The sequence below is a fragment of the Kryptolebias marmoratus genome, linkage group LG16 (genome assembly GCF_001649575.2).
Source record: "Kryptolebias marmoratus isolate JLee-2015 linkage group LG16, ASM164957v2, whole genome shotgun sequence".
Lineage (NCBI taxonomy): Eukaryota > Metazoa > Chordata > Actinopteri > Cyprinodontiformes > Rivulidae > Kryptolebias > Kryptolebias marmoratus.
In genome coordinates, this window is record NC_051445.1 from 1,924,204 (window position 1) to 1,948,797 (window position 24,594).

Sequence of the window (24,594 nt, forward strand, 5' to 3'; positions counted from 1 at the left end):
CAGCCTTTTATTTATTTATTTTTTTGAATAATTCAACAGAAACCACCAGAATATGAGCTGTTTTAATCCAAATATACAAGATTTAAATTGGTTTAAAATTTACAACATCCCTTCCAAAAGAGAAAAAGAGCCCAAAGTGAAAAAGGGAGGAAAGAACATCTCCATGTGCTGCAGGAACAGAAACAGGATTCTTCAGGTGACTTCAGGTGAACATCTGAGTCCAAATGCCTCCAGAGTCCTCCAGGCTTCTCTGAAGGAACTCAGCTGAAGTTTCTGGTTCCTACAGGACGGTTTGAGTGGCGTCAGCGGTTCTGTTGGACCTCTCACCGCCGGCTTTCTGCTCCGTTGTTGTTGTTTGTTCTGGGGTCACAGCAGGCTGGCGTTCGGGTTGGGCGGCGGCGTCCGGGGGAGGGGAAACCACCACCCTTTCGATGGGCTCGCCGGCCATTCTGTCCGTCACGATCAGGTAGTTGGGCTCAGGCTGGTGGGAGCTGGAGCGACGCTGCAATGCATGCTGGGTGCAGGAAAAGGAGCGCTGCCTGGGGGCGGGCTGGGGCGACAGGAAGTGAGGCGTGGTGGCTCGGGGGACTTCCTGGTTCCTGTCGCGGTCCTCGTCTTCCGAGGTCACTTCCTGTAAGGTGCTGATTGGCCGAGGGGGGCGGCCCATGATTCTCGGAGGGACGAGCGCCGTTGCTGATTGGTTCAGCTGCGGGCGCCAGTTCTGAGGGGAGGAGTACTGAACTCGAGCCATCGACCAATCACTGCCAAGACAAAAGGTCATCAGGAAATGAGACCATTAGATTTTAGATTTTAAAAACATCAAAGAACAAAAAGAGAGAAATTATTTAATTTATCTCCGTGAGCTTCTTTCATCATTTCCAAGAAACATAAAATATCTTTAAAGTCTGCTTTTAGGTAGCCTTTAACTCCTTTTAGCTTTTAGCTACTGTTTTGCTCCTATTAAGTTTTTGTTTGACTCGTTTTAGCTTCTGTTATTGTAGTTTTAGAGATTAATAAAAAGTTTTGCACAAAGATTTAGGAGTTTTTTTTGCAAATTAAGTTTGGATTTCATGGCACGGTTTAGATGCCTTTGTTGAAATTAATTAGAATTACACCTTAAATTATCTGTTTAAGGTGTGAAATCTCAGTCCAGTCAGAGCATGGAGTGAATTTGTGAAACCTTACGTTTGTGGTTGTGGGCTCATATCTCGATGGCCTACAATTCCAGAGAAGGAGGCGCTTCTTCCATGCAGGCCTTGGGATCCGACCCACGTCGAGTACATCAGAGCGTGCTCCTCCCACGTCATGTCGTTGACCGGGGGGACGGGGACGGGGACGGGTCTCCTCTGCATCTGGTGAGCCAGCAGGAGCTCCAGGACCTGGTGGTGCATGGCCTCTCTGGCCACATCCGTCGGACGACGACCCCTCCGGTCATGGAGCTCTAGGTTGGCGCCATGAAGAAGGAGAAGCCTGGCCGTGTCGTAGCAGCCGTGGAGGGCAGCGAGGAAGAGCGCTGTCTCGCCCTGAGAAAGAAAGAAACTTGTAGTTTATAAAATATCCAGCTTCTTTCAGTTCTGAGGTCTTATGTATCAGGACATAATAAAAATAACAGGTAGACTTTGTTTTTCCTTTGACTGTATATCTGTAGTAAATGATCACAAATAGGTAGTTTGAGAATATAACTCCAAGTGAGTACCTTGTTGTCTTGGAGGTCCACGGCAGCCCCGTAGCGGATGAGGGTCCTTGCCAGGGAGAGGTGGTTTACTGAGCATGCCCAGTGCAGGGCCGATCTCCCTGAGAGACAGTGTGAGTAAAGGGGAGGTGAGGGAGGAAGAAAGGAGGGAGGAAGTCAGCTAATGAACAACCATTACATAACAGAGCTGAGCCCAGATGGTGAAGAGCTGGGAGATGAAGAGGAGGGACGCCTCAGGAGATGATGGGACACGAGGAAAGAGAAAACAAGGGTTGTAGGAATAAAAGAAAGACAGAAGCCCTGAAGGGAAAGCTGAAGCAAGAAGGATGAGCCACAAAGCTAATATCGATCGACCCGAGTGAGGACGTTAACTTTGTTCTGAATCAGAGGAGGAAAGCAGGGGAGCTGGAGGAGGACGGACGGAAGGGACAAAAGGGACACAAAAAGAGGACGTGAGAGAAAAGGGGTAAGTTACAAGTTACTCCACCGCCTGTTTCCGGATGTCAGAAACAGACGGCTTCATCACGAGATATACACGTTATTTCCTGGTGGATGTTGGTGGGGTGAGATAACTTAGACAATAAACAGATTTCTATAAAACTTTAAAGAATAACAGATCAGCAGACATAACGTATATTTTTCACAGATTGAAAAAAATATTAATTCAGATGAAAACACAGAAACTTGAAGATGCGAATAAACTATATGCCTCAGACATTCCTGTCCCTCAGTATCACCAATAAGTCGTAAATAAAAGTGTTACCGGTGTGATCTGTGTTGTTGACTGGAACTCCTGCCTGCAGCAGCTCCAGAACCACCCTGTCCAGCCCGCTGCGCACGGCTCGGATCAGAACCACCGACCCATCCGGGCCACACCACTCTGCCGACTGACACCACGACAACATCAGGATGACGTTACACAAGAAACACAACCACAATATCCAGCTTTCAAAATCAACCTTAGGTTAGCTAGAAAAAAATGCTTTCAAATGTAATCACTTGTTCTTTTCGTGACAATTTCCTGAAAATCTCATTAAAATCTGTTCATTAGTTTATAATAAATCTTGCTAACAGACAAACAAAGCAACAGGACTGAAAACATCACCTCCTTGGTGGAGGTGATAAAAAGAAACTGACCTGCTGAGGAGGACTGAGCAGAGGAGGAGGCATGGCATTCCTCTCCCATCCTCTAGGTGGAGCTGTGGGCGAACAAAAAACCTCTTCACTTTTATAACCATAATTTAAAAAAAAAAAAAACCTCTTGTAGTGCTTTATACAATGTTTAATGTGGCTACCACAAATAAAGTGTTTGAATATAACAAAGTTTTTAATTTAAAATATTTCCAAACCTTGTTAAACTTTAGTTAAGTTAGTGAAATGAACCTAAATAATGGATCTACGTTTAACAGACCTTGTTAAGTTTAATATCTGAAGCCCATAAGAAGGTGTTGTTTTTAAACATATGCTCCTGATTCCTGTTATTAAGAGATAAAAGTTGGGAATGAGTGAGTGTAAGCAGGTGGTTTAAACTCTGTTTCCTTACGTTGGACCTGCCTGCGGTTCTGAGAGGCTCCGGCCCGAAAGTGTCTCTGCTCCGGACTCCGGTGGTCGCAGATGGAGGCTTCTTCTTGCCTCCTGGAGCATCTCATGTTGACGTCTTCCATTGAGCTCTGGGTGAAGTCTGTGTCACTTCCTGCATCCTGGTCCCTTCTGAGAGGCCTGGAAACCAAAACGCAGTTTTCATATCTGAACTGGGATCTTTATAAACATGATAGTGTCTTGTTTTGTTGTTTTGTTTTTTTGTCATGTGGGAGTTCGTTTTTCATGGAATATTGGTCATTTTGGACAAACTAAGATGGATCATGGATCAAAACTCATAAAAACAGAGTTTTTTCTGCACTCTTCTCTTCAGAAAGGAAATAAAGAAGAGATGGAGTGAAAACATTTAAAACTGAGCTGAAAAGATGCAGGAACACATTAAGAAATAAATGTTAGAAAAATAACCCACACATGTTTTGTTACCTCACTTGTGAAATGCATTATTTTATACTCTTTTCTCTGAACCTTTACAAAAACAATTAATCTAACCTTATTGCTGTAAGGAGCAAACCACCACCTACTGTGCAGCAGGATAAGGTTAGTAAAGTACAGCTTTAAAAGCTTAACTCGTTATACCTTTAAATAAAGAAAAAATCTAAAGCAACTACTCAAAAGGTAATTTTTATTACTTTAGAGAAGCATAGAAAACAAAACCTTTGGGTAAAAAAAAGAAACTGTTGAAACTTTACTGAACCACAAAGAAAATCCAAAGCTTCGAAATCCTCCATCATTCAGAGCCACAAACGTTTCTGAGTTTTATTATTGACTAATTCTTCACTAATCCTGAAGCAGATCAGTGACAGACTCCAATGATTGCATAAAGTTTTACAAAATAATAATAAAAAACTATTAATTAGCCACTTAGCTTGTCTGGTATGGATAATTCTCTTTCCTTAGAATGATACATATTTAAAACCCTTAAATCTCTGAGGGAAAACCAACGTGTTGAGCTCAGCTTTCTGTGACTTGATGGAGTTCACCAAGGCTCTGTACGAAGCCTCCTTCTTCTGTTTAAGATGTTAAACTCTGCAGGGCAGATGATACAACACAGTTTATTTGAATTATAATGAAGAGATTCATCTTGTGAAGCTCGTGGGACATCATCCCTCCTGCAGACACAACTTCCTGTCAGAGCCGCCCCACTCACCGCATTCGAATGGCGTCCTCCCCCAGCGGTTCCCTCCTTCTCTTCTTCTCCGCTTCCTTAGCTTTCTTCTTCTTCCTGAGGCTGATTTTGTCTTTCTCTCTGCAGGATTTGACTCGTTCTTGGTGTGCCGTGTGCTGCATCCAGGCCTTCGTCTTGCTGTCCTCCTCATCGTTGGGGACTTTAGGCCGGTGCCTCACCCTGACGCTGTCGTTGCTCTCTGCTGCTTGCCCCCGCCCCCGCCGCCGCTGCCTCGCCCTCCTCATCACGAAGACCACCACCAGGGGCAGCACAAGCAGAAGGCCAACTGCTATGGCGACGACACCCCATATCCATGCAGGGGTTGGCTCTTTTAATGAAACAATAAAACAAATCAGTAATTACACCACAAGAGGCATCATGAAGACCAAGGAGCTCTCCACACAGGTCAGAGTCAAAGTTGTGGAGACATACAGATCAGGTTTTGGTTTAAAAAAAACATCCCAGAAGCCTGAATGTCGTTGGAAATGAAAAGATGATCCCACCAAAGCAAACCTGCCAAGAGAGGGTCATCCACCAAAACCCATGGAGTGGGCGAGGAGGACATTAATCAGAGGAACATCCAGGAGAACAAAGATAACCCTGATGGAGCTGCAGCTCTTCTGCCTATAGGATCACTACAAGCTGACAGAGCTGGGCTTCATGGAAGAGTGGCTGGGGGAATATATCGATTAAAGGTTAAAAAATACTGGAGTTTCCTTTCCAAACACATGGGAGAACGTGCTGGGGTCAGATGAGATCAAACATCAAGAAAAACACCACCCCTAATCATGCTGAGAATACCATCCCTACAGTGGTGCACGGTGGTGGCAGCATCATGCTGTGGGGATGTTTTTAACCACTGGGGACTAGGAAACAGAGAAGAAAAGCAGAATGGAGCAAAATACGGAGAAATTCCTGAGTAGAACTTGGCCGGCGAGCCCACCTTCCAGCAGGACAAAGAGTCTAACGAACCCTCCACTGGTTTCAGGAGAACCAGTTAAAGGTTCTGGAATGGTCCAGTCAAAGCCCAGACCTCCGTCCAACCGAGAACCTCTGGTTTGGTTTAAAGATTATTGGACACAATCAGCACCTGTCCAACCTGAGGGAGCTGGAGACGTTTGTTCACGAAGAACGGACAAAAAGTTCAGGTTAGAAACTTCTGGAGACAAACCGATGAAAGAGGTGGAGACACAAACTACTGGATTTTATGCACACACCATTTTTTTTAGCTTCATATATTTTAGAATTGTGTCAAACAAAATTTTCCACATTTAACTTCATCAATCTGAAGTACGTTTTTGTAGAATTATTCCTTTAAATCAAACTGAAAATCCAGGTTCTGAGGCAACAAAACAGAATACCAGGAGGGATGAATACTTTAGTTCCCCACTGTAAACCTTGCAGGGTATTTATTTAGTCTTAAAAGTCACATAAACTGTTCGACCTGTCATCCTGTCAGGATTTATACTTTCACTGAGGTTGGCCGTGTTTTTGTCAGAATGTGCTCACCGTTTTGAAAGTTGTTTTACATTGTTTCATTTGGATGAAGTTCAAAGCTGGATGTGTGCGTGCCGGGAGACAGGAAATGATGGCACATACCTTTAGCTTCCATTTCCTCCTCTCTGCTTCCTATTTCCTCTCGGACACCTCTGATGCTGATGATGGCCTTTAGCTCTGGGAGGGCGGGGAACGTGGGAGGCTTCAGCAGCAACACGGCCTGGAGGAAACTGCCGGCCTCCGTAGCGGAAGGGAAACAGGTAGATGGTGACCGGGAGCACGGTCTGTTGTCCACTTGGAGGAAAAGGAGGGAGCTAGGACGAAGACAGGAGGACACATTCAGAAATAACAGGTAGATTTGTGATCTCACAAGTTTCAATTTTATTTTAACTCCTTTACTACACTCAGTGGAGTCCCACAAGGTTATGTATCTGGTACTTTTTTATAGATTTAACTGTTAACACACGAAGATTAAAACCCTAACCTGCCTTTAACGTTCGTCAGTTACAGCTTAATTATGCTTGTACAAAATAAAATAAACATTTAGGCCTGTTTTGCTTTGTTTAATGGAATTCCACACGGTTCTGTACCCGGTGCACTTTTGTTATTACCCGCTGCTGAAAGGCAGAAGGAGGGCAATAATGCAATTACCTATGTGTGCGGGTTTGCTTGTGTGTAAGTAAAATATCTTATGAACCACTGGACAGGTGTTAATGAAACTCTCAGAAAGTCATGATTGGATGCATCTTCAACCGATTCCTTTTTGAAGTCAAGTTAAATGTTTTAGTTGTTTTCCTGCTTTTAGCTTTATTATTCTTGGCTTATTTAGAGAGGACTTGATCTTTTTAAAGCTCAATAAAACTAGACGGTTTTTACCCACCCATCTGAGTCAGCTGTGGACGAATGTGCGAGCAGCTCAGCCAGATCCTGAGGGCTGAAGTCAAACAAGTTCCTGCTTGCGGCGAGGCCCACGAAGCCCCTCAGTTTGAGCGGAGACTGGAGGAGGACGCTGAGTGTCCACAGCAAGGGGCTGACGGAGACGGAGACATTCTGCTTTGGGATTTTAGTGTGAAGGAGCAGGGAGCCGTCAGCCCATACGGGGGCCTGGTCTTTGAAGCAGTCGCTGCCGTCCCACCCGCAGGCGGCGTTGTTGCAGCCCTGGTCGCAGCGGCCGCTGGAGAAATAAGCTCGGCAATATTCAGTGTGGCCTGACCTGAGACCCCCGATGGGGAGGGAATTATGGGAAGAAAACCACAATAAATACATGACAAAATGAGCAAAATATTACAAATCAGAATTTACTTTTTCACCCCAATGTTTCAGTGAGGACGGTGCTTTTAACATTTGTTACATTCAACAATAAAAAGAATATTAATGTCAATGTCATTATCATTATTATTACTGCCTTGTTATCATTGTATTTGTGTATCTACTATGTTGTTAGCACTCTCTTTAAAACATTAAATGAAAATTCTCTTTTGCACTAGAATACAAGTTTGTTGCTTTATGAAATAAATTGTAAAGATTTAGATAAAATCGCAACAAAACAGAGGAGGGAATAAGATGTTTTACAACAAAGCAACAAGTCCAAGATCCCCTAAGATGAACTATTTATTATGTCATTACCTTGTCATTATTTACTGAACAAAAACTAAAAGAAATGTGATATTTCTGGGATTTAAGCTCCAAATTTCTGATTAACGATAAAAGTGTTTTACTTGCAGTGTCCCCGGTCCTTCAGGCAGTCAAAACCGTCTCGAAGACACTCGGGCTCCATGCAATCTCTGTCGCACGACCCGTCTCCAAACTTGTCCTTACACTTCACCCTACACTGGCCCCAGGGATCACCAGGCACAGCTGGAGAGACAGGCACAGTCAGGCTACAACCAAACAGAGCGCTGGTACATTCTGTTCTCATTTACGAACTAAAGGTGTGTTTGTCTGGTTTAATCTGCGCTGACATTAAATCGAAACGTTTTATCGCAGAACCAGCTCTGCCCACTCTTTGTTTCAGACAATCAGCAGCTTTTCATCACAATGCAGGTCAGGCCGTGCGAGGTGGGTCCCAGTAAGGGGACAGGAAACGGGCCCGACATAAACAGGAAGTTTCCAGAAGAAGCGAGTAGCTAAAGGAAACGGAGTGGGTCGGGAACTTGGTAGAGGTCGAAGGTCGTCGCCGAGGCAATAAGGAATGTGATGGAGTTGGACAATGGGCTTGGCAGGTGTTAGCGGGACCATAAAATGGCAGCAGAGAGAAAATAAGAAGCATTACCATAGAGCTGAAATTAAACTTCAGTTTTACTTTAGTTTTTTCTTATATTTACACTTTATCTTTAACAGAACATTAACAAGAAAGTGTAAAATAAAGCTAATATTTCAGAGAATTTGAACACAACATTGACCACTAATAACCACAAAGAAGTTAACAGATTTTAGACAACAAACAGGATTTCTTTTTCAACACAGATTTATTTATTTTTTCTTCTGAAAAACTGAACAGGTAAGTAAAAGAAACATGAATAAAACTGTCAGACTCACCTTGACATGTGCAGCTCAGTCCCAGCAGGACAAACGTCCTGAGAGCCAACATGTTGAGCCGCTCTTCTCTCTGCCGAGACGCTGAAGAACCTGCTGCTCAGGAGAAATCACCGCCGCTGCCAGTCCCACTCTGCTCGCTCACGGCCCTGCGGATATGTGGACAACTTCCTGCCACTGTGTGGAGAAGAAAAGGAAGGGCGATAACCCCTGCGTGCGTATGTGTGTGTGTATTTGTAATACAGAACCTCAGGGAGCTGTTAGCAGAGCTGTGACTTCATGCTGCGTTTCAAAAAAAAAACAAACTCAAGGAGTGTAAGGAGGTTTCAGACAAGCACCCTGACATCCATTCTACCAATAATAATAAAGTAAATGTACTTTAAAGTCATTCCAGGCCTTCCACTTAACATGTACTTAAAAGGTACTCAGTGCAAAGAATAAAATCAAACATTTTAAACATCCTGTCTCATCAGTAAGTCTCTTAAATCTGACATGAAATGGGTTCTCCTTTATTTACCTTTAACTATAAGTTTAAATCCAGATGGCATAAACAATGGGAGAGTTTTATTTTATTATATTTTATATATACTTATATAAACTCATCTCGCCCTGTTTGTTCCACTTCACTCCAAGCTCAGGTCCTCTACCAGAGGCCTGGGATCTTCAGGGTTCTGTTCAGGATCTCAGGTGTTTCTAGGACTGCGTTCTTCTGGACAGAGATCTCTGAGGTTGTTCCTGGGATCTGTTGGAGCCACTCTTCCAGTTTGGGGGTCCAATGACCACTGGCACCACTGAGGCCTCGGCTCTCCACAACTTCTCTGTTTCCTCTTTCAGCCCTTGATGCTCCAGCTTCTTGTGATCCTTCTTCCGGATGTTACAGTTGCTTGGGATGTCTGCACACACACACACACACACGCACACACACACACACACACACACACACACACACACACACCCATGTTATGTCTCTCTATCTTTGCAGGGACTTTCCTTGACTTCCATTCATTTCTACACCCTAACTACAGCCTAACCCTGACCCTTACCCTATCCCTAACCATTACCAGTACATAGCTAACCCTAAACCAAACCTTAGTCCTAAACCTAACCCCTAACCCAAAAACATAATTTCTCCTCGTGGGGACCAGGCTTTGGTCCCCACGAGGAGCAGTTGGTCCTCACAAGGCAAGGTAGTACATGTTAGGAAAATTGTCCCCACAATGTATCAAATACATGGCCACACACACACACACACACACACACACACACACACAAACACACACACACACACACACACACACACACGTATATATAAATATACACTCTATGCCAATAATGCCTACAGAAAACCGAAGAACAAAGAAGTTGAAGTTCTCATTTTGGCCACGTGGCGTCGCTGTTGCGCCGCTTCCTTCAAACTGCTTCATGGCGTCATTTAACGCGGTTACAAAACACAGGATCCTTCCGCATGGAGCAGGATCTTATATGAATAAAGAAGATTTCCTCCTGAGATGTTGGGTGAGTGTGGAGGAAAGGGTCTTTTCTTGTTGCTGAGACGTTCAGGGACTTTCCGCGGGTCTGTTGGTTTCAGTTTCACTCTCTGTCCTCTGACTCCTGCAGGGCGACGTGTTGACGTCTCACCGAGCCGCCGAGCAGAAAGACACCTTTTTGACAGTTTGGGGATAAAACTGGAATCTTTCTGAGCTTCCAGACGTCCATCAAGCCTTCGCTTGCCTTCCGAGCAGATATTAAGAAGGTAGGCTGGATTTTAGGGTTTATTACCAACTTTACTGTTAGCGTCTGTCCTGTAAACATGACCTCACATCACATATTTTACTTTATTTTACCTTTTTTTACCTTCTATCACATGCAGGAGTGTTTGGTGTGGTTTGTTCGTGTCTTTCTGTGAAACTGTTTGCAGTTTTTGACTCAGTGTTTCTCAGAAATGAGCAGCTTAAGAGAAAATGAAAGCATTAAAACCATCTGCAGAAACTGAAAGTATTTCTTTAATCAGGGTTTTTTTACAGGCCTGGTTTGTCACAATACGGGTATAAATACAAAATAAAACGTTTGGCACTATTATAGTGCTGTAATACTAGTCTGTTATACAATAAAGTGACTCTAAAGTCTTTAAAAAGTTGAGGAAACTGGACGAGAGGAGAGGCTGTCCGGAGATAACATCTGCTGTGAATTAAAGCTGCAGAAAAGCTGAATTTAAGGGAGATTTCATGGAAAGGTTATAAACAATTAAAGGTTGTTGTTCTGTCCGTCCTGACTCCACTTGGGCTCGAACCTGCGAGCTGCCCCCTGAGAAACAATTAAAGGTACTTATTGCAGAATATGAAATCAAACATTAAAAGGTTATCTTGAACTTTATCGATCGGTGCAGTTTGAAAGCGTTTAGTCCAGTAGTTTTCCAGATGTGCTGATATTCTGAAATGTGGGTACGCACTCAATGTAAACAAAGGCCTCTGCTGAATCCACCGTGGAAGCTTGACTTACATCAGGCTGACCGTCGTCCGCGCAGGTAAACAAATATGAGGGAAACTGACGAGCGTGGGATCAGGGAGGTGTTTCAGACTGAATCTGCTGCTGACGAGAAGAGAAGAGAGAAAAACAGCATTCTCAGCATTCACACACACCTGGACCTCCAGATCAACGACTTTACGGGTTTAATATATCGTTTCAGTCACTTCGGTCGTTTCTGTAGGTAAACAAACACACCTGGGAGGTCACAAATTTTACTTACAACTCTTTAATTCAAGGACACATTAACCACTGATATGAGAAAAAAATATTGTGCAAATGTAGTTTCTTACTTCCTGAGTAATTTTATTTGACCTGTCGTCATGACTTTGCAGTGAGTAGCTTTAAAACTTCTCTCAGATCGACAAGCAGCGTCAGCACCTGAGACTCCAGTCTTTAAAAATGTTTATGAGATTCCTGCAGGAAGTGCTAGAGCTAGCTGCTGTTGCCCCTGTTTGCACTTACAGTTAACCATTAAATTCTATGTAAATAACCGTGTAACTGAAATTAACAGGACTGTGAAGGTTTCAGTATATTTGTTTGCATGGATTCCTGTAAAACTCCTGAGATTAAAGCTGGTTTAAGACGACAGGAATCCCCTCTGGTGTCCAATCCTGGTCCTGCAGGGCCACCATCCTGCAGGTTTTACTTGTTCCTCTGCTCCAACACACCTGATATGAATCAATGTTCTGCAGAACATGAAGAGGTGATTTAACCACTGAATCAAGTGTGTTGGAGCAGAGAAACAGGTAAAACATGGAGGATGGTGGCCCTCCAGGACCAGGGTTGCCCTCCCCTGCCTTAGAGCGAGCTGTTAGCTCACCAGTCGGGTCAGATTTAAACTCTGTCTCCAAACTCAGGTCGTTTAAAAAGCTGTCTGCAACATAAACTTCCCACAGAGCCCCTCTTTAAAAGAATAAAACTGTCACTTTAAAGAATTGTGAATGCCAGATGACCAGTTGAAAACAATAAAGTGCCTTTGACTGCAGAGCAGATTTTCTGATGGTTTCTCTGGTCGAACTGCTTCATCTCTGACGTTCTCCTGAAACAGGAAGTATTTCTCATCACTCTGACCGGGTCTCTGTCTCTGTCTCTGTTCTTCCTGCAGAATCTCCTCATTATGCAGAAAATGAGCTACTTCTTCCCTCTGCTCTGCGTCTGCCTGGACGTGTGCGTGATGCACGCCGTCTGCCTGGCCCAGCTGTCCCCGCTCCTCCTCCCTCACCCTTTCATCACCTTGTGGGGGGGAGCACTGACCAGGGCCTCCGTCCTCATGTGTCTCGTCTTCACCTACCCTGGAGGCCTCCCGTGGATGAGGAGCTTCGAGGGGCTCCAGAGCTTAGGGGTCCTTTGCTTCCACTTCCCGGTGTACGTCAGTCTCCTGTGGGGGCTGGGCCAGTCCACGGTGGGGGACCTGTGGGGATGGTGCTCCTGGGAACGGGTGAGTGAACGCGTTGTGCAGTTAGTTCTACTGTCAGTATAGACTTTATATTGTTTTATTTACATTAGTGGGGCGACAGACGTAGATGTTGGTCTGAAATGGTGTGTTTTTATGCGCTGCAGGAAGTTTATGTTCGAAAAAAGATCATTTATTGCCAAATTACAGATAATAGTGAGTCATGTTCTGCTGATCAGCCTCACAGAAAGTCTTTAATCCATTTATTTACTCACTGCAGCAGTGGTTCCCAAACATTTCTGGTTTTGACCCACAAAATAAAAAAGAGAGACTCATGACTTTGACTAAACCATTTAACAACACGCCCTGTTAAACATTAGAAAAGTTTTACCAGTCAGTAAAAAAAGCTTTTTGTTTTGTCTTTTCTGAAACTCAGTGATTCGTTTGTCCGTACTGAAAGCACAGATTTGATGCTCGATGTCTGAAAGCTGCCGTTTGGTTTGCAGGTGCTGCAGGGTTACGCCGTGACCGCAGTCTCCTGGCTCTACTGGAGCCGATACGTCTCGTCTTTTTTCATGAGGAGGGCGCCGTCTGAGAAGAAGCCCAGGCTGGACAGCAGCGCCTCCATGAGGAAGCTGATGGGATACATGACGCCGTACCTGTGGCGCTTCGTCGCAGTGCTGATCCTCGTGGTTCTCTCGTCCTGCGGTACATTGGAGGATGGCGTTCTTTAGATCTGTTGCGTTGAAGTTGTGCATGTCGTAGCCAGCGGACTCTGTAGACTCTGTACTTCACTGGTTTCACCGTCTGACCTCCTGACTGCAGGTGAGATGGCCATCCCTCACTACACGGGCCGGATGGCTGACTGGATCATGAACGAAGAAGAGCCTGATGCGTTCTCGCAGGCCATCACCATCATGACTTTACTCACCATAGCCAGGTAACATCCAATTACATCATCTCACAGTTCCTACCTGCTTTTATTTCTTTACTCGAACATTAAATATGTTTCAAATATAGTTAATAATAGTTTCTAGCTCCAAAACAAAGAAATCTATATTTTTTTCATATTTCTCCTCTTTTATTATTTATATATCTGAACAAATAAATTACCCAACAGTAGAAAAAGAATTTGGATGATAATATCTTTTAAACATAAAACTCAGAATACTCTCAGCTACTACCACACTTAACTTTAGCTCAATATCTCTGAAACTGACTGAGCCATTCTTGTGTTTGCTCTAGCGGTCATCTTGAATGAGGCTGCAGTCTTTAATCAGTTTTCCAATAATTACTTTCATTAAGTCGCCTTTCATGCAGCAAGCTGTAAGAAATCCTTGAATTGCTTCCGGTGATGTTTTTGTGTTCTCTGACCCTTTTTGTTTCTGTGTTCCAGCGCTGTGTTTGAGTTTGTGTGTGACCTCATATACAACATCACCATGAGCCTCATTCACACCTCGGTGCAGGGAGCCGTCTTCCAGGCAGTGCTGAAACAGGAGATCGCCTTCTTTGATGCCACTCCCACAGGTAGAGCTCCTTCCAACAACCAGTCTGACTCTCCACATGATAACAAGCAGCAAATCCTGGAGCCATTTTCCTTCACATATGTGCTGCATCTGTTTGCTTCCCTTTGCCTCACGGTTTTAAACATCTGCACGGCAGTTTCCTTAATTCTGATGTGATAATACAATAAAATTCTTTGAGCTGTAATTAAAAAAAGGAAAGCTAATGAACACGTTTCCTCTCAGGTGAGCTGGTGTCCCGCATCACCACGGACACCAACGACATGAGCGAGGCGCTGAGCGAGAAGCTGAGCCTCCTGATGTGGTACACGGCCCGCTTTGGCTTCCTGTTGTCCTTCATGGTGAGCCAGTCGTGGAAAATGACCCTGCTCACCTGTATGGGACTTCCCATCATCTGGGTCATCCCCAAGCTCACTGGACACTTCCACCAGGTGACATCACTTAAAAAAACAACAACTGGAATCACTTGTCAGTCAGATAACATCCTAAACTGATCAAAGGAGGCAGCTTGTTCTTAATTCAGTGCATGAAATGATGTAATTAACTGGTTCTGTCTGTTTATGCATTAGACCATCGCTGTGAAGGTGCAGGAGTCTCTGGCGAAGGCCAACCAGGTGGCCACGGAGACCTTCTCCTGCATGAAGACGGTGAGGAGTTTTGCCAACGAGGACGGCGAGACAGAGAAGTACAGAAAGCGTCTGGACGACACCTACTCTCTGAATAAAAAGGAGGCGGTGGCATATGCAGCTTCGACCTGGGCCAACAGCGTGAGTCGAATACAAGCTGTTTCACTAAATGTTGGCCACTCTGGAGGGAGGGAGTTTCCAAAACGTCTCACAGGCTACAGCCCAAAATGTCCTGTTCTCCTCTAGATTAAATCATAATGTGGGGGTGGCTGCCAGGGTGGGCACAAAGTGAACTGATGTGGGTGGAGGTGGACAACTAAATCATGTGCACGGCGTAGAAGGTCATTATTTTCAACAACTGCACGTTTGCTGGTCCCTCTGTTGCAAACAGGCAGAATTCAGAAGGACTGCAACAAAAAAATGGCCTTTTTTCTTGCAGTTTGGAGTTGCCAACTAATCTAAACAGTTGCTGTCCTGTGAGATGCTACTTTAAAGGAAATATGCTAAATCATCTGTCCTTTATGGGTCTTCAGTCTCTGCATTTTCAATATATTAAAAAAAATTCCTCCTGATTCTGAATTTAGTTGTCTTTATGAATGTAGTGATCCATTTCTGATGATGTAACATTTGTTACCTTCATATAAAAATAATAAAAACCACCTGATCAAACAAACTCATCCTAAGTTTCTCCAGCTTGAATATCTTAGGACAACTTAAATATTCTGACACCCTAAAAGCTTCTGACTAAATGGACCAAAACATGTTTTATTAAATTGTGAACATGTTTATTTCTACCAGAAAGTTGCATCTTTTCTTGCTGAGCTGTGTTAATGTTTTAGAAACGCTCCTTCATCATAAATGAGTTTCCTGCTCACAAAGATTACTGAATGCATGAGCAGCCAGGTGGTAAATATTAATAATGTCAATTTTAATAGTTGTAAAATTATTGTTGGCTCAGTCTTTTTTCTGGTGTTTAGGACAGCCTCTTCGTCAGTGCTTCAGGGCTTTTTTTTGTTTTGTTTTTGCCCTAACAGACCTAAATGAGGTCAGATTTCTGCTCTTATTTACACACACTGCTCTCCGATGATGTTGCAGAAAAACCCGTTGGTCAGAAAGATCTGTAATTAATTTAACTTGAAGTTGAAGCAGAGAAACTGTCCTGACTGACCTTCACACAGGTACAAACCTCCACAGTGGGATTTAACAAAAAATCACCAACTTCAACTAAACTTCATTTTCTCAGTTGATAGTTGTTGAGGAGCAGTCACTGCAGTTAATGTGACGAATAAAAACCAAATAAAGTGAGGACTGATGAGTAAACGTTTGTTTTCATGTTTTCGTGTTTCCTCAGATGACCACTCTGGCCTTGAAGGTGTGTATTTTATACTACGGCGGGACTCTTGTGACCCGGGGGACCGTCAGCAGCGGAGACCTGGTTTCATTCGTTCTCTACGAGCTGCAGTTTGCTTCTGCTGTCGAGGTGAGCCCCAGGCCACGAACGTGAGAACCACTTGGTTTTAATGCCTTATTTTCAGTGTTCACCACTTCTTCTCTTCCAGGCTGTGATGCGTTACTACCCAGAGGTGAAGAAGGCTATCGGTGCCTCTGAGAAGATTTTCGAGTATCTCAACAGGAAACCAAAAATCCCCCCGTCAGGTTCTTTGGCTCCTGAGGATCTCAAAGGATGCATTCAGTTTAAAAATATCAAGTTTTCTTATTCTGAAAAGACTGATGAAAACAGTCTGGTGCTGAAGGTATGCATTCTTTATTGTGTCAGTAATTCCTTACATTGATGGTTTGTTTTAACGTCTACCTTTATGTCACCAGGGCGTATCTCTGCAGGTGAAGCCGGGCCAGATCACTGCTCTTGTTGGGCTGAACAGATCAGGAAAGACCACCTGCATCAAACTGCTGGAGAGGTTCTACCAGCCGCAAGAAGGAGAGATCCTCCTGGACGGAGAACAACTGCTGAGCTACAGAGACGAGTACCTGCGGAAAAAGGTCAGGGGCTGGCAGGGCACAAAAGGAGCTCTGTGGAGGTTTTATTCCTCAATGTGGTCATCTGTCATAGCAAACAGCATAAAAACTATCATCATTTTAAAAAACTGACTCTGCAGAAATGTTTATAGTCTTTTGAAAATGTGTTTACCAAACTGAAACGATCGATCAAACATTTTAAATTGGACGAGATCCTCGTTATGGTCCTGGAATGTGCAGCTGTACAGCAAAAAAACTAAATTCTGCATGTGAAAACACAACATTATTTCCCTGCTTTTTCATGGATTTTCTTATGTGAGCATTTGTTTTTATTCTCTTGTTGTCCTCATGGTGACCAGGATCAGCTGAAACACCTAAACAACCACTGAAGTTTTTTTTTTTTTCTGCGTTTGTTGGCAGATTGCCGTGGTGAGCCAGGATTGCGTGCTGTTTGCTCGCTCTGTCCGTGAAAACATTAAGTACGGCTACGAGGATGCGACCGATGAAGAGATGTACGAAGCTGCCGAGCTGGCCAGCGCCCACAAGTTCATCACTGAGCTGTCAAACGGATACGACACAGGTTCGACCCGGAAAGGATTCCTGTCGTGGTTCATGTTTGTTTCTTTCACTCTCAGATGATGTCTGAAACATCTGAGTTTCAATTAAAGGCCAAGCATTCCTTGATGAATGCAGAGTTTTAGAGTAAAATCATCTTATGATGTGAAATGATGGAGCTAATTTGGTCAAATCTTGTAAATGACGTGAGGCACGATGTCTTACATCTCATGTGATCTGTTAGCTGCTGGGATAATTCATTTCCACCTTGTGTTAGGACTCTTTAAGAATGAAATGTGTCCTCCTGTGTGCAGATGCTGGGGAAAAAGGAGGCCAAGTGTCTGGAGGCCAGAAGCAGCGCATTGCCATAGCCAGAGCTTTAATCAGAAAACCGAAAATCCTGATCCTGGACAACGCCACCAGTGATTTGGACACAGAGAATGAATACCAGGCAGGAAATCATCCAGTCTCTTAGGCATTTGTCTAATTTTTATAGTTGATTTTCTTCATTTAACGCCAAATCTTGCTCTTCCTCTTCAGATCCGGGAAGCTCTGACAAAGCTAGTAAAGAGCTGCTCTGTGCTGATGATCTCCAACAAGATGAGCGTCGTGGAGAAGGCCGATCACATAATAGTCCTCGACAACGGGGCGGTAAAGGAGGAGGGCAATCATGACAAACTGATGAAGAAAGGTGGACTTTATGCTGACATGGTAAAGAAGCAGGAAACGGGCTTTAACCGTCCAAAAGAGGAGAGCAACGATGAGCAGTGACTGGAAAATGACTAAAGGTTTTTAAAACGTAGGCTCCAAACTCAAGCTTGTACTTTAAAGAGACGTAATCTTTACTGCAAGTGTTTGCTTAAGTTTGACCTAATAAGACATTTGCACATTGAATGTCTGACAAACTGCACCTACACAGGATAATCTGAAAGATTTTGCATATCCAATCCAATCAAATGGAGGGCCACTTCCTGCAGGTTTTAGTTGTGTCTCTGCTCTTCAGCAGGTCTTCAAGTTCTGCAGAAGCCTGTTCATCACTCATTCATTCAAATCAGGTGTCAAAGCAGAGAAACATGTAAAACCTGCAGGTTAGTGGCCAAACAGGACTGGACACCACTGGTATATACTTTCTCTTGTTATTATCTATCAAACATCATTCTGGGTAAAAGAACTCATCTGAAATGTTGATGTTTAGTTCACAAACTACCAACAAAACATAAAAATCAGTAATTGTGTGAATGCTGAGTCATACATCAAACCGTTCAGCTCATTCAGGACGTTACTTCCGTAAATTTAGTTGTTTTTTTTGTCATTTCTATATATATTTTTAAATTATTTTACGTTTTTTCCTTTCTGAAATGAGCTTTGAAATCTACTGCAGTGTCCTCGCTTCAGTTTTACTTTTTAACTGCTTCCCTCTTCAGGGGTCGCTTCATGTCTAAGTCTAGCTTCCTCAACTCTTTCCCTTTAGTTTTTAACTCTTTTGCTAATTTTATCTTTTAGCTACTGTTTGGCTGGTTAAGGCTATTAGCTATTGTTTTGCTGATTTTAGTTTTTCTTTGTGATCAGTTTAAATTTAACAATTCAGTTTCTCAGCCCTCAGCATTCACACTGCCTTTTTTGCAGAAAACGTCATCACTGTAGTTCTAAAACGCAACATCCTGATTTTCATTCATTCACAGAAAATAGCAGCTTTTTGGGTTGATGATGGAGTCTTTTATTTTGTTGTATTTGTTGTCATATCACCCAACTTTAGATCCTACTGCACAGCTTTTATATGGCCGTAAGGAAACACTATGATGGATTCTTCATTAAAGCAGTTTGTTCAGCCGTTTCTCATATTTAAATTTTGTAGATGTAAGAAATACTATAAAAAATAGTATTTCTGTTTATTAATTCTTAATAAATAATAGGTACACACTGTGGTCGATAAAGAGAAGTGACCAAAAACAGCTGTAACATAAGAAGTGCTTGAAAAGATGGCAGCTGGACTTCCGATTTGTAACGTTAAACAAAGTTTTAGCTGCTGTTTAAAAACCTTGGTTGTTTTAATAAAATGAACTCTTTAGCAGCAGCAAGTTGTGAATCAGAAGGTTAAAAAAGAAAACTTTAAAAATATGTGACAAGAACATTTACAGCATATGTTATTCTTATTTATTTGTGAAAAAGCCTCATTGGTTTTAAAGTTGAAACAGAAAACAGAACTGGATCGAAGCTAAGCCGTGACTTTAGGCTTTAGGTGGAAAAAGGTTCTTTAGAGATCTTCCTGATACTCCAAAGAAAAATGATGCCATAATGAATAAAGTAATAAACAAAAACAGCGTTTCTTCTGACTGGAAGAAAATCCCAATTTAAACTTTAATGAAGTTAAATGCTGCTCCCATTGAGCTGACGGTGAATTAAAATCCTCTTAAAGAGTTTATTTCTTCACACTTTTTGCAGTTTTAGATGTGATAATTATTAGTGAGCTTGATTCTGTGCATTTTTATGTGATTTTCTACGCTGATGTTCTTACAATGTTTTATTTTGGCAGCATTCTGTTTGGCTTAAACGTCTCACAATAAACATTTCTATGAATTTTTATTCCTTCTGTATTCGGGATTGTTCTTGGGGACACATTTTTTTTTAAACTGATTTATTTAGAAGTATCTGGAAAGTTGACCTTTCTTCTTTTAGGGCAACTTAAACTCAGAAACCACAGTACTAGTTAAGTTATTTTTAGTTTAGTTTTGAAATAAATTATAAATAGCAGTAAGTTTTAATAACACATTTAGGTCTTTTGCTTTTTGACACTTTTACTGAGGTATCTAAAAAAATAATAAAATTATTACTAAAACAGGTGGGGCTGTTGTATTCATTGTGCTACTAGGGTGGTCCCTGTTTGACAGACAGCAAATTTCACCCAATCACAATGCAGTATCCGTGTATACGTCACCGGACAGACGCGACACTGTCACGTGACGGGTATTTATAGAGTGAAGCGGGAGCGGGCGTTCGTCATTTCATTCTAGACTTGAATTGCGGTTGAGGAGTGACAGCGCGGAAGAAAAAAAATATATGCTTGGAAATCTCAGCCCGATGGAAGCTGCAATCAACCCACACCACGACAGGTATTGTAGGTATTATCTGGAGTCCATTAAAGCAAACAAACTATATTTAGTAGGTTTTAAACAGCTCCCGAGACACGCAGACGTAGATTTTTATCATGTTAATTCGACAGCGTTACCGTTAGCCTCCCGGAGCCAGCCGTTATCTTATAAACAGAGTTAGCTAGCTACTGAAACAGGCTGTTATCTCTGTGTTACTACATGATTCTGATTTAGTAGGTTGGATTTTTTGGTGTTGCTTTATGTTTTTAGCCTTCGGCTGAACGGTAGACGGGAGGGTTGAGGCAGATGACAGCTGCAGCCCATGATCGGCTCTCAGCAGGATGCTCCCCGTTAGCTCTTTCTGTCAGTCGGGTCATTCATTGCTCGAAGCAGCCTGATAAATGACCCCCCCTCCAACTTTCATGCTTCCATCCTTCAGATAACCGTGAATTATCCCGTCTAACAGGCGTCCGTGCACAGCGTTGGTGATTGTAGCTCCGTTAGCTTTGCTGGAGGTTGTGGCAGAATGGGTGGATGTGCAGCTAGCTTAGCTTCAGCCGATGAGCCGACACCTCTCTGATCTGCTGCGGGGACAAACTAATGACCTGAACCGATTGCCTGCTTGTTTCATTAAACCCTACATGTTGAATGAGACAAACCACCTGAGTTTTGATGGGATGCTGTTGTCCGTTTTGTGTTTCTGACGTGAATCGTGTGTGTGTTTACAAACAGCGGAGGCGGGGCGTTGAAAGCACGCGACCAGCAGCTGGTGGCTTTAAACCAGCAGGCCGCCTTCAGATGAAGATGATGATGATGAGGATTTATGACTTTATGACTTTATGTTGAAGCACAAGTTGATCCTTCTGTCAGAAGGAGTCAAGTTTAAGTCTCATCCTCAGAAGGATGAATTTAACTAAATGACAGAAGTCAAGACAATACAGGGAGGAGAAACAAAACCACAACACAGCAAAACCCAGTTTAAATTTTCAAGAAAATCAAAGATAACATAACCAGCATGCTAAGTTATTACTGTTAAACTCCTAACTCTTTTTGTTCCCAAACTCTAATCACCGTATTTAATCTGACACAAACATAAAAGAAATTAGTTTTTATTATAACTTTGTATTCACTCAGACAGAATGTATAAAAGTGTTATATAATTTAACCCATGTTTGTTGTGGACTTTATTACCTTACAGTTTTAGCTTTAGCTGATAATGATGTCCGAGTGCTTCAGCCTTGGTGCTAAATTCACAATGTGTCCTGTATTAATAATACTTTCATAAGCCACTGATTAAAATAGCTGCTTCCTGTATATTTTTGGGACTTAGTGCCTTTGGAGCCGTATCCCTCGGCCTCTTCGTGGAATAAATGGACGTCTGTTTGTGGAGGTCGTGGTGTTTCCCATGACTGTGCTAAAAGTAGCAGCCCATTGATGGAATCTGGTTTCCTATCAGAGTTATTTAACTGACGGGGGCGGTGTTTGTGTTCATGTCGGCTATGTGGTTAAGTTTGGGAATCTTTAGGCACCATTGATTCAGAGGGCTTCAGAGTGATTAAATAACTATTATCAATGCATTTTGATTATCTTGCACTTAAATGACTAACTGGTTATTTTACTTAAATATACTGATTTATAATTAAATAAGAAGTGAACAATAAATTGTCAAAAAACCCTGTTAAAACAAGGTTTTAGGTGAATATGTATTGTCTGAATCACTTGATTTGTTAGAAGGTGGCCTGGCTGTCTCTGATTCTTTTCTTTTCGTCTCTGTGTTGCCACACAAATATTGATTCTTCCCTGTTTGTGTAACAAGTTTGCATGTGCAGAGCAGAACTCTGTCATTCCTACATAAAATCCAAGTCCTTTCTGTCTCTGGTTCCATTGTGTGGCGCTGCTGCCGTCCTGACTTCAGCTCCCTGGTTGGGTTGTCCGGTGGAATGATGAACCAGCACACCAGCTCAGGCAAACGCATTCGCAAACCCTCCCTGTTGTACGAGGACTTCGAGAGCCCCTCACTGCCACATACGATGCCCCAAGCGTCCCCCGCCCCTCCGCAGCCCCCGGTGAAGGATCCCGTCCGTCCAGGCCGCGTGACCAACCAGCTGCAGTACCTCCAGAAAACCCTGATAAAGTTTCTGTGGAGGCACCACTTTGCCTGGCCTTTCCACGAGCCCGTGGATGCCTACAGGCTGAACCTGCCGGTGAGTTGACTTCTTCTTCCTTTAACTGTCTGGAGGTTCGAGTTTCTGCAGACTATGGTCGCACCAACGAAATGAAATGCTGTCCGTCTTCATCTTCTTTCAGGATTATTATAAAATCATCAAACAACCAATGGATATGGGGACAATAAAGAAGCGTTTGGAAAATAACTTTTACCAAAGTGCAAGCGAGTGCATACAGGACTTCAACACGATGTTTACTAACTGCTACATCTACAACAAGGTAGGTTAAAAGTAAAACCAAATCATGTTTAAAAGAACATTTATTATCTGATGGTTCTTACTCAGGGATATCACAGGGTGACTAAAGCCCAAAGCAAATGGAAAAAACAAGAACATTCATTTAGTTTAAGTGTTAAAATAACAGTTTGATTTTTTTATTAGTGTTTTGATTTTAATAAGCATTTGTGGCTCCTCTGACACAAATTCAGTGATTTTCTAAACTGAGCCAAATGGCTGTTAAAACTGAAGCGTTCTGAGACGTCCTGAAATAAAATGTGATGTAAAATGTAGCTGAGAACCAAAGTATTTCTCATTTCTCAGTGTTTCTGTGTAATGTTCTGTCTCGTGTAGCCTATGGATGACATTGTGTTGATGGCCCAGTCTTTGGAGAAGATCTTTCTCCAGAAAGTTGCTCAGATGCCCCAAGAGGAAGTTGAGCTTCTTCCACCAGCTCCTCGAACCAAAAACAGCCGGGGAAGATCTCGCAAATCTCACAGTGAGTCTTCATAATTTGATTTGGCATCAAAAGTTCTCCAAACTCCCCATCATTTGGAGGAAGTAAACTTCAGCTCGAGTGTTTTCTGGAGCTTTTTAACGTCGTGTACTCGCTCTGTGTTTAGCCTCGCGGGCTCAGCAGGTGCCAGCAGTGTCCCAGTCAGCGTACTCGCCTTCCTCTTCAGACACGGGTGATTCCATGCTGGCCAACTCTCCTCAGACTGTTCTGACCAAAAGCCTGCCTCCAGCCAACATCATGGGCCTGCCTCCTACACAGCCCACAACCAAGGTGTGTACAAGGACACGATGGCCGCCATCATTCAGGCATTTTCTTTGTGATTTCTAACCTTCCTTCCTTTCTGTAGAAGAAAGGTGTCAAACGTAAAGCAGATACCACCACCCCCTCCACCATGGGCTTTTCTGTGGGCTTGTCAGGAGCAACACACATGCCCACCCACATGGTGGGCTTAGGGAAAGGAGGACACGGGGGCCAAGTCCACAACACCTCCATGCACACGCTCTCCTCCATGGGAGGCATGAGCCTGGAGACTCCACCTGGGATGGGCCTGGTCAGGAGCCCCGGAGGTCCTGTCCTCCTCCAGCCCATGATGTCGGCTACGGGTCGCAGGGTGGGCAGCGGACGCCCCATCAAACCCCCCAACAAGGACTTGCCCGATTCTGTCCAGCCTCAGCCTTCAAAGAAAAGCAAACTGAGTCCACAGCTGAGGTACTGCGGCGGGCTGCTGAAGGACATGCTGTCAAAGAAACACGCCGGCTACGCCTGGCCTTTCTACACGCCCGTAGACGCAACCTCACTAGGACTGCACGACTATCATGACATCATCAAATGTCCCATGGACCTCAGCACCATCAAGGTACGTGTTTACAGCTGCAAGAAGCTTCAGAAGGATGTTTGTTTGCAGCAGTTTAAACAAATGAGTCAGGCACTAGGACCTGTGGGGTCACCTTACTCAAGCTTTCCCTGCTCTCCTGCAGCTGCTGAAATCAGGTGAGAGGAAGAGTCTGTCAGGGGTGGAAATTAAAAATTTTTTTACCAGTCACTCAAATATTTTACCAGCCACTATTTTTTGTTGTGACAAAAAGTTATTTCATATGATGATGATGGAGGTGGGTGGAAGCAGTTGTGGTGCCCTACAAGCTGACTACTCTTGAAAAACAGAAAATAAAATGGCTTTTCATCACAACACCTAACTGGTGTTAGACTGCATGTAATCTGTAGTGGATCAAGTGCATCATATGGGTTTGCAGTGAACTGTTGTAATATTTTTACGCGGGTTTTCTCCACCTGAAGTGGTATTTTCCTTTTATCTAAATAACATTTGGGTCGAATGTTATTTAGATAATTAATTTTCCAACAACAACCAGTTAATTTACCAACAAGTCTTTAACTGTGTTTATTCCTCTCATCATGGACAACAAGTCCTGTGAATTTGGAGACATTTGTTCTTTTTTTTGC

At 43.2% G+C, this 24,594-nt stretch overlaps 3 protein-coding genes across 4 annotated transcripts; 2 read left to right on the forward strand and 1 right to left on the reverse strand.

The window, feature by feature from the left end:
- Nucleotides 1–43: 43 nt before the first annotated feature.
- notchl (notch receptor, like) lies at nucleotides 44–8,650 on the reverse strand. Its single transcript, XM_017433289.3, has 11 exons — nucleotides 8,493–8,650; nucleotides 7,673–7,811; nucleotides 6,835–7,167; nucleotides 6,057–6,268; nucleotides 4,440–4,785; nucleotides 3,237–3,412; nucleotides 2,831–2,892; nucleotides 2,457–2,580; nucleotides 1,697–1,794; nucleotides 1,186–1,523; nucleotides 44–761 (listed from the first exon to the last, which is right to left on the reverse strand). The coding sequence occupies exons 1-11, from the start codon at nucleotides 8,542–8,544 to the stop codon at nucleotides 281–283; spliced, it is 2,361 nt and encodes a 786-aa protein (XP_017288778.1). The 5' UTR covers nucleotides 8,545–8,650; the 3' UTR covers nucleotides 44–280.
- A 1,206-nt stretch (nucleotides 8,651–9,856) lies between these two features.
- On the forward strand, nucleotides 9,857–19,672 carry tap1 (transporter 1, ATP-binding cassette, sub-family B (MDR/TAP)). The gene is made up of 14 exons (XM_017433291.3): nucleotides 9,857–10,004; nucleotides 10,107–10,242; nucleotides 12,121–12,453; nucleotides 12,915–13,116; nucleotides 13,234–13,348; nucleotides 13,805–13,935; nucleotides 14,157–14,362; nucleotides 14,501–14,698; nucleotides 15,909–16,037; nucleotides 16,117–16,311; nucleotides 16,385–16,558; nucleotides 16,955–17,114; nucleotides 17,404–17,540; nucleotides 17,630–19,672. Exons 3-14 carry the CDS (start codon nucleotides 12,133–12,135, stop codon nucleotides 17,858–17,860), a joined length of 2,199 nt encoding a protein of 732 aa, XP_017288780.1. The 5' UTR covers nucleotides 9,857–10,004; nucleotides 10,107–10,242; nucleotides 12,121–12,132; the 3' UTR covers nucleotides 17,861–19,672.
- A 408-nt stretch (nucleotides 19,673–20,080) lies between these two features.
- On the forward strand, nucleotides 20,081–24,193 carry LOC108245995 (bromodomain-containing protein 2). 2 transcript variants are annotated; one of them, XM_017433296.3, is made up of 6 exons: nucleotides 20,081–20,199; nucleotides 22,094–22,382; nucleotides 22,486–22,623; nucleotides 22,974–23,118; nucleotides 23,243–23,406; nucleotides 23,483–24,192. In XM_017433296.3, exons 1-6 carry the CDS (start codon nucleotides 20,147–20,149, stop codon nucleotides 24,128–24,130), a joined length of 1,437 nt encoding a protein of 478 aa, XP_017288785.1. In that variant the 5' UTR covers nucleotides 20,081–20,146; the 3' UTR covers nucleotides 24,131–24,192. The 2 variants fall into 2 exon arrangements, with proteins under 2 accessions (XP_017288785.1, XP_017288786.1); XM_017433297.3 differs by having other exon boundaries at nucleotides 20,092–20,204; nucleotides 23,483–24,193.
- The last annotated feature ends 401 nt before the right edge of the window (nucleotides 24,194–24,594 follow it).

Coding starts and splice junctions, on each gene's coding strand:
- tap1 (XM_017433291.3), top strand. CDS start 12,133: ATGCAGAAAATGAGCTACTTCTTCCCTCTGCTCTGCGTCTGCCTGGAC. Junction 13,117..13,233: donor CGTGGTTCTCTCGTCCTGCG/GTACATTGGAGG, acceptor TCCTGACTGCAG/GTGAGATGGCCATCCCTCAC. Junction 17,541..17,629: donor ACACAGAGAATGAATACCAG/GCAGGAAATCAT, acceptor CTTCCTCTTCAG/ATCCGGGAAGCTCTGACAAA.
- LOC108245995 (XM_017433296.3), top strand. CDS start 20,147: ATGCTTGGAAATCTCAGCCCGATGGAAGCTGCAATCAACCCACACCAC. Junction 20,200..22,093: donor ATCAACCCACACCACGACAG/GTATTGTAGGTA, acceptor TCCTGACTTCAG/CTCCCTGGTTGGGTTGTCCG. Junction 22,624..22,973: donor ACTGCTACATCTACAACAAG/GTAGGTTAAAAG, acceptor TGTCTCGTGTAG/CCTATGGATGACATTGTGTT.
- notchl (XM_017433289.3), bottom strand. CDS start 8,544: ATGTTGGCTCTCAGGACGTTTGTCCTGCTGGGACTGAGCTGCACATGT. Junction 7,812..8,492: donor ACTGAGCTGCACATGTCAAG/GTGAGTCTGACA, acceptor CTGTCTCTCCAG/CTGTGCCTGGTGATCCCTGG. Junction 2,893..3,236: donor GAACCGCAGGCAGGTCCAAC/GTAAGGAAACAG, acceptor GTTCGCCCACAG/CTCCACCTAGAGGATGGGAG.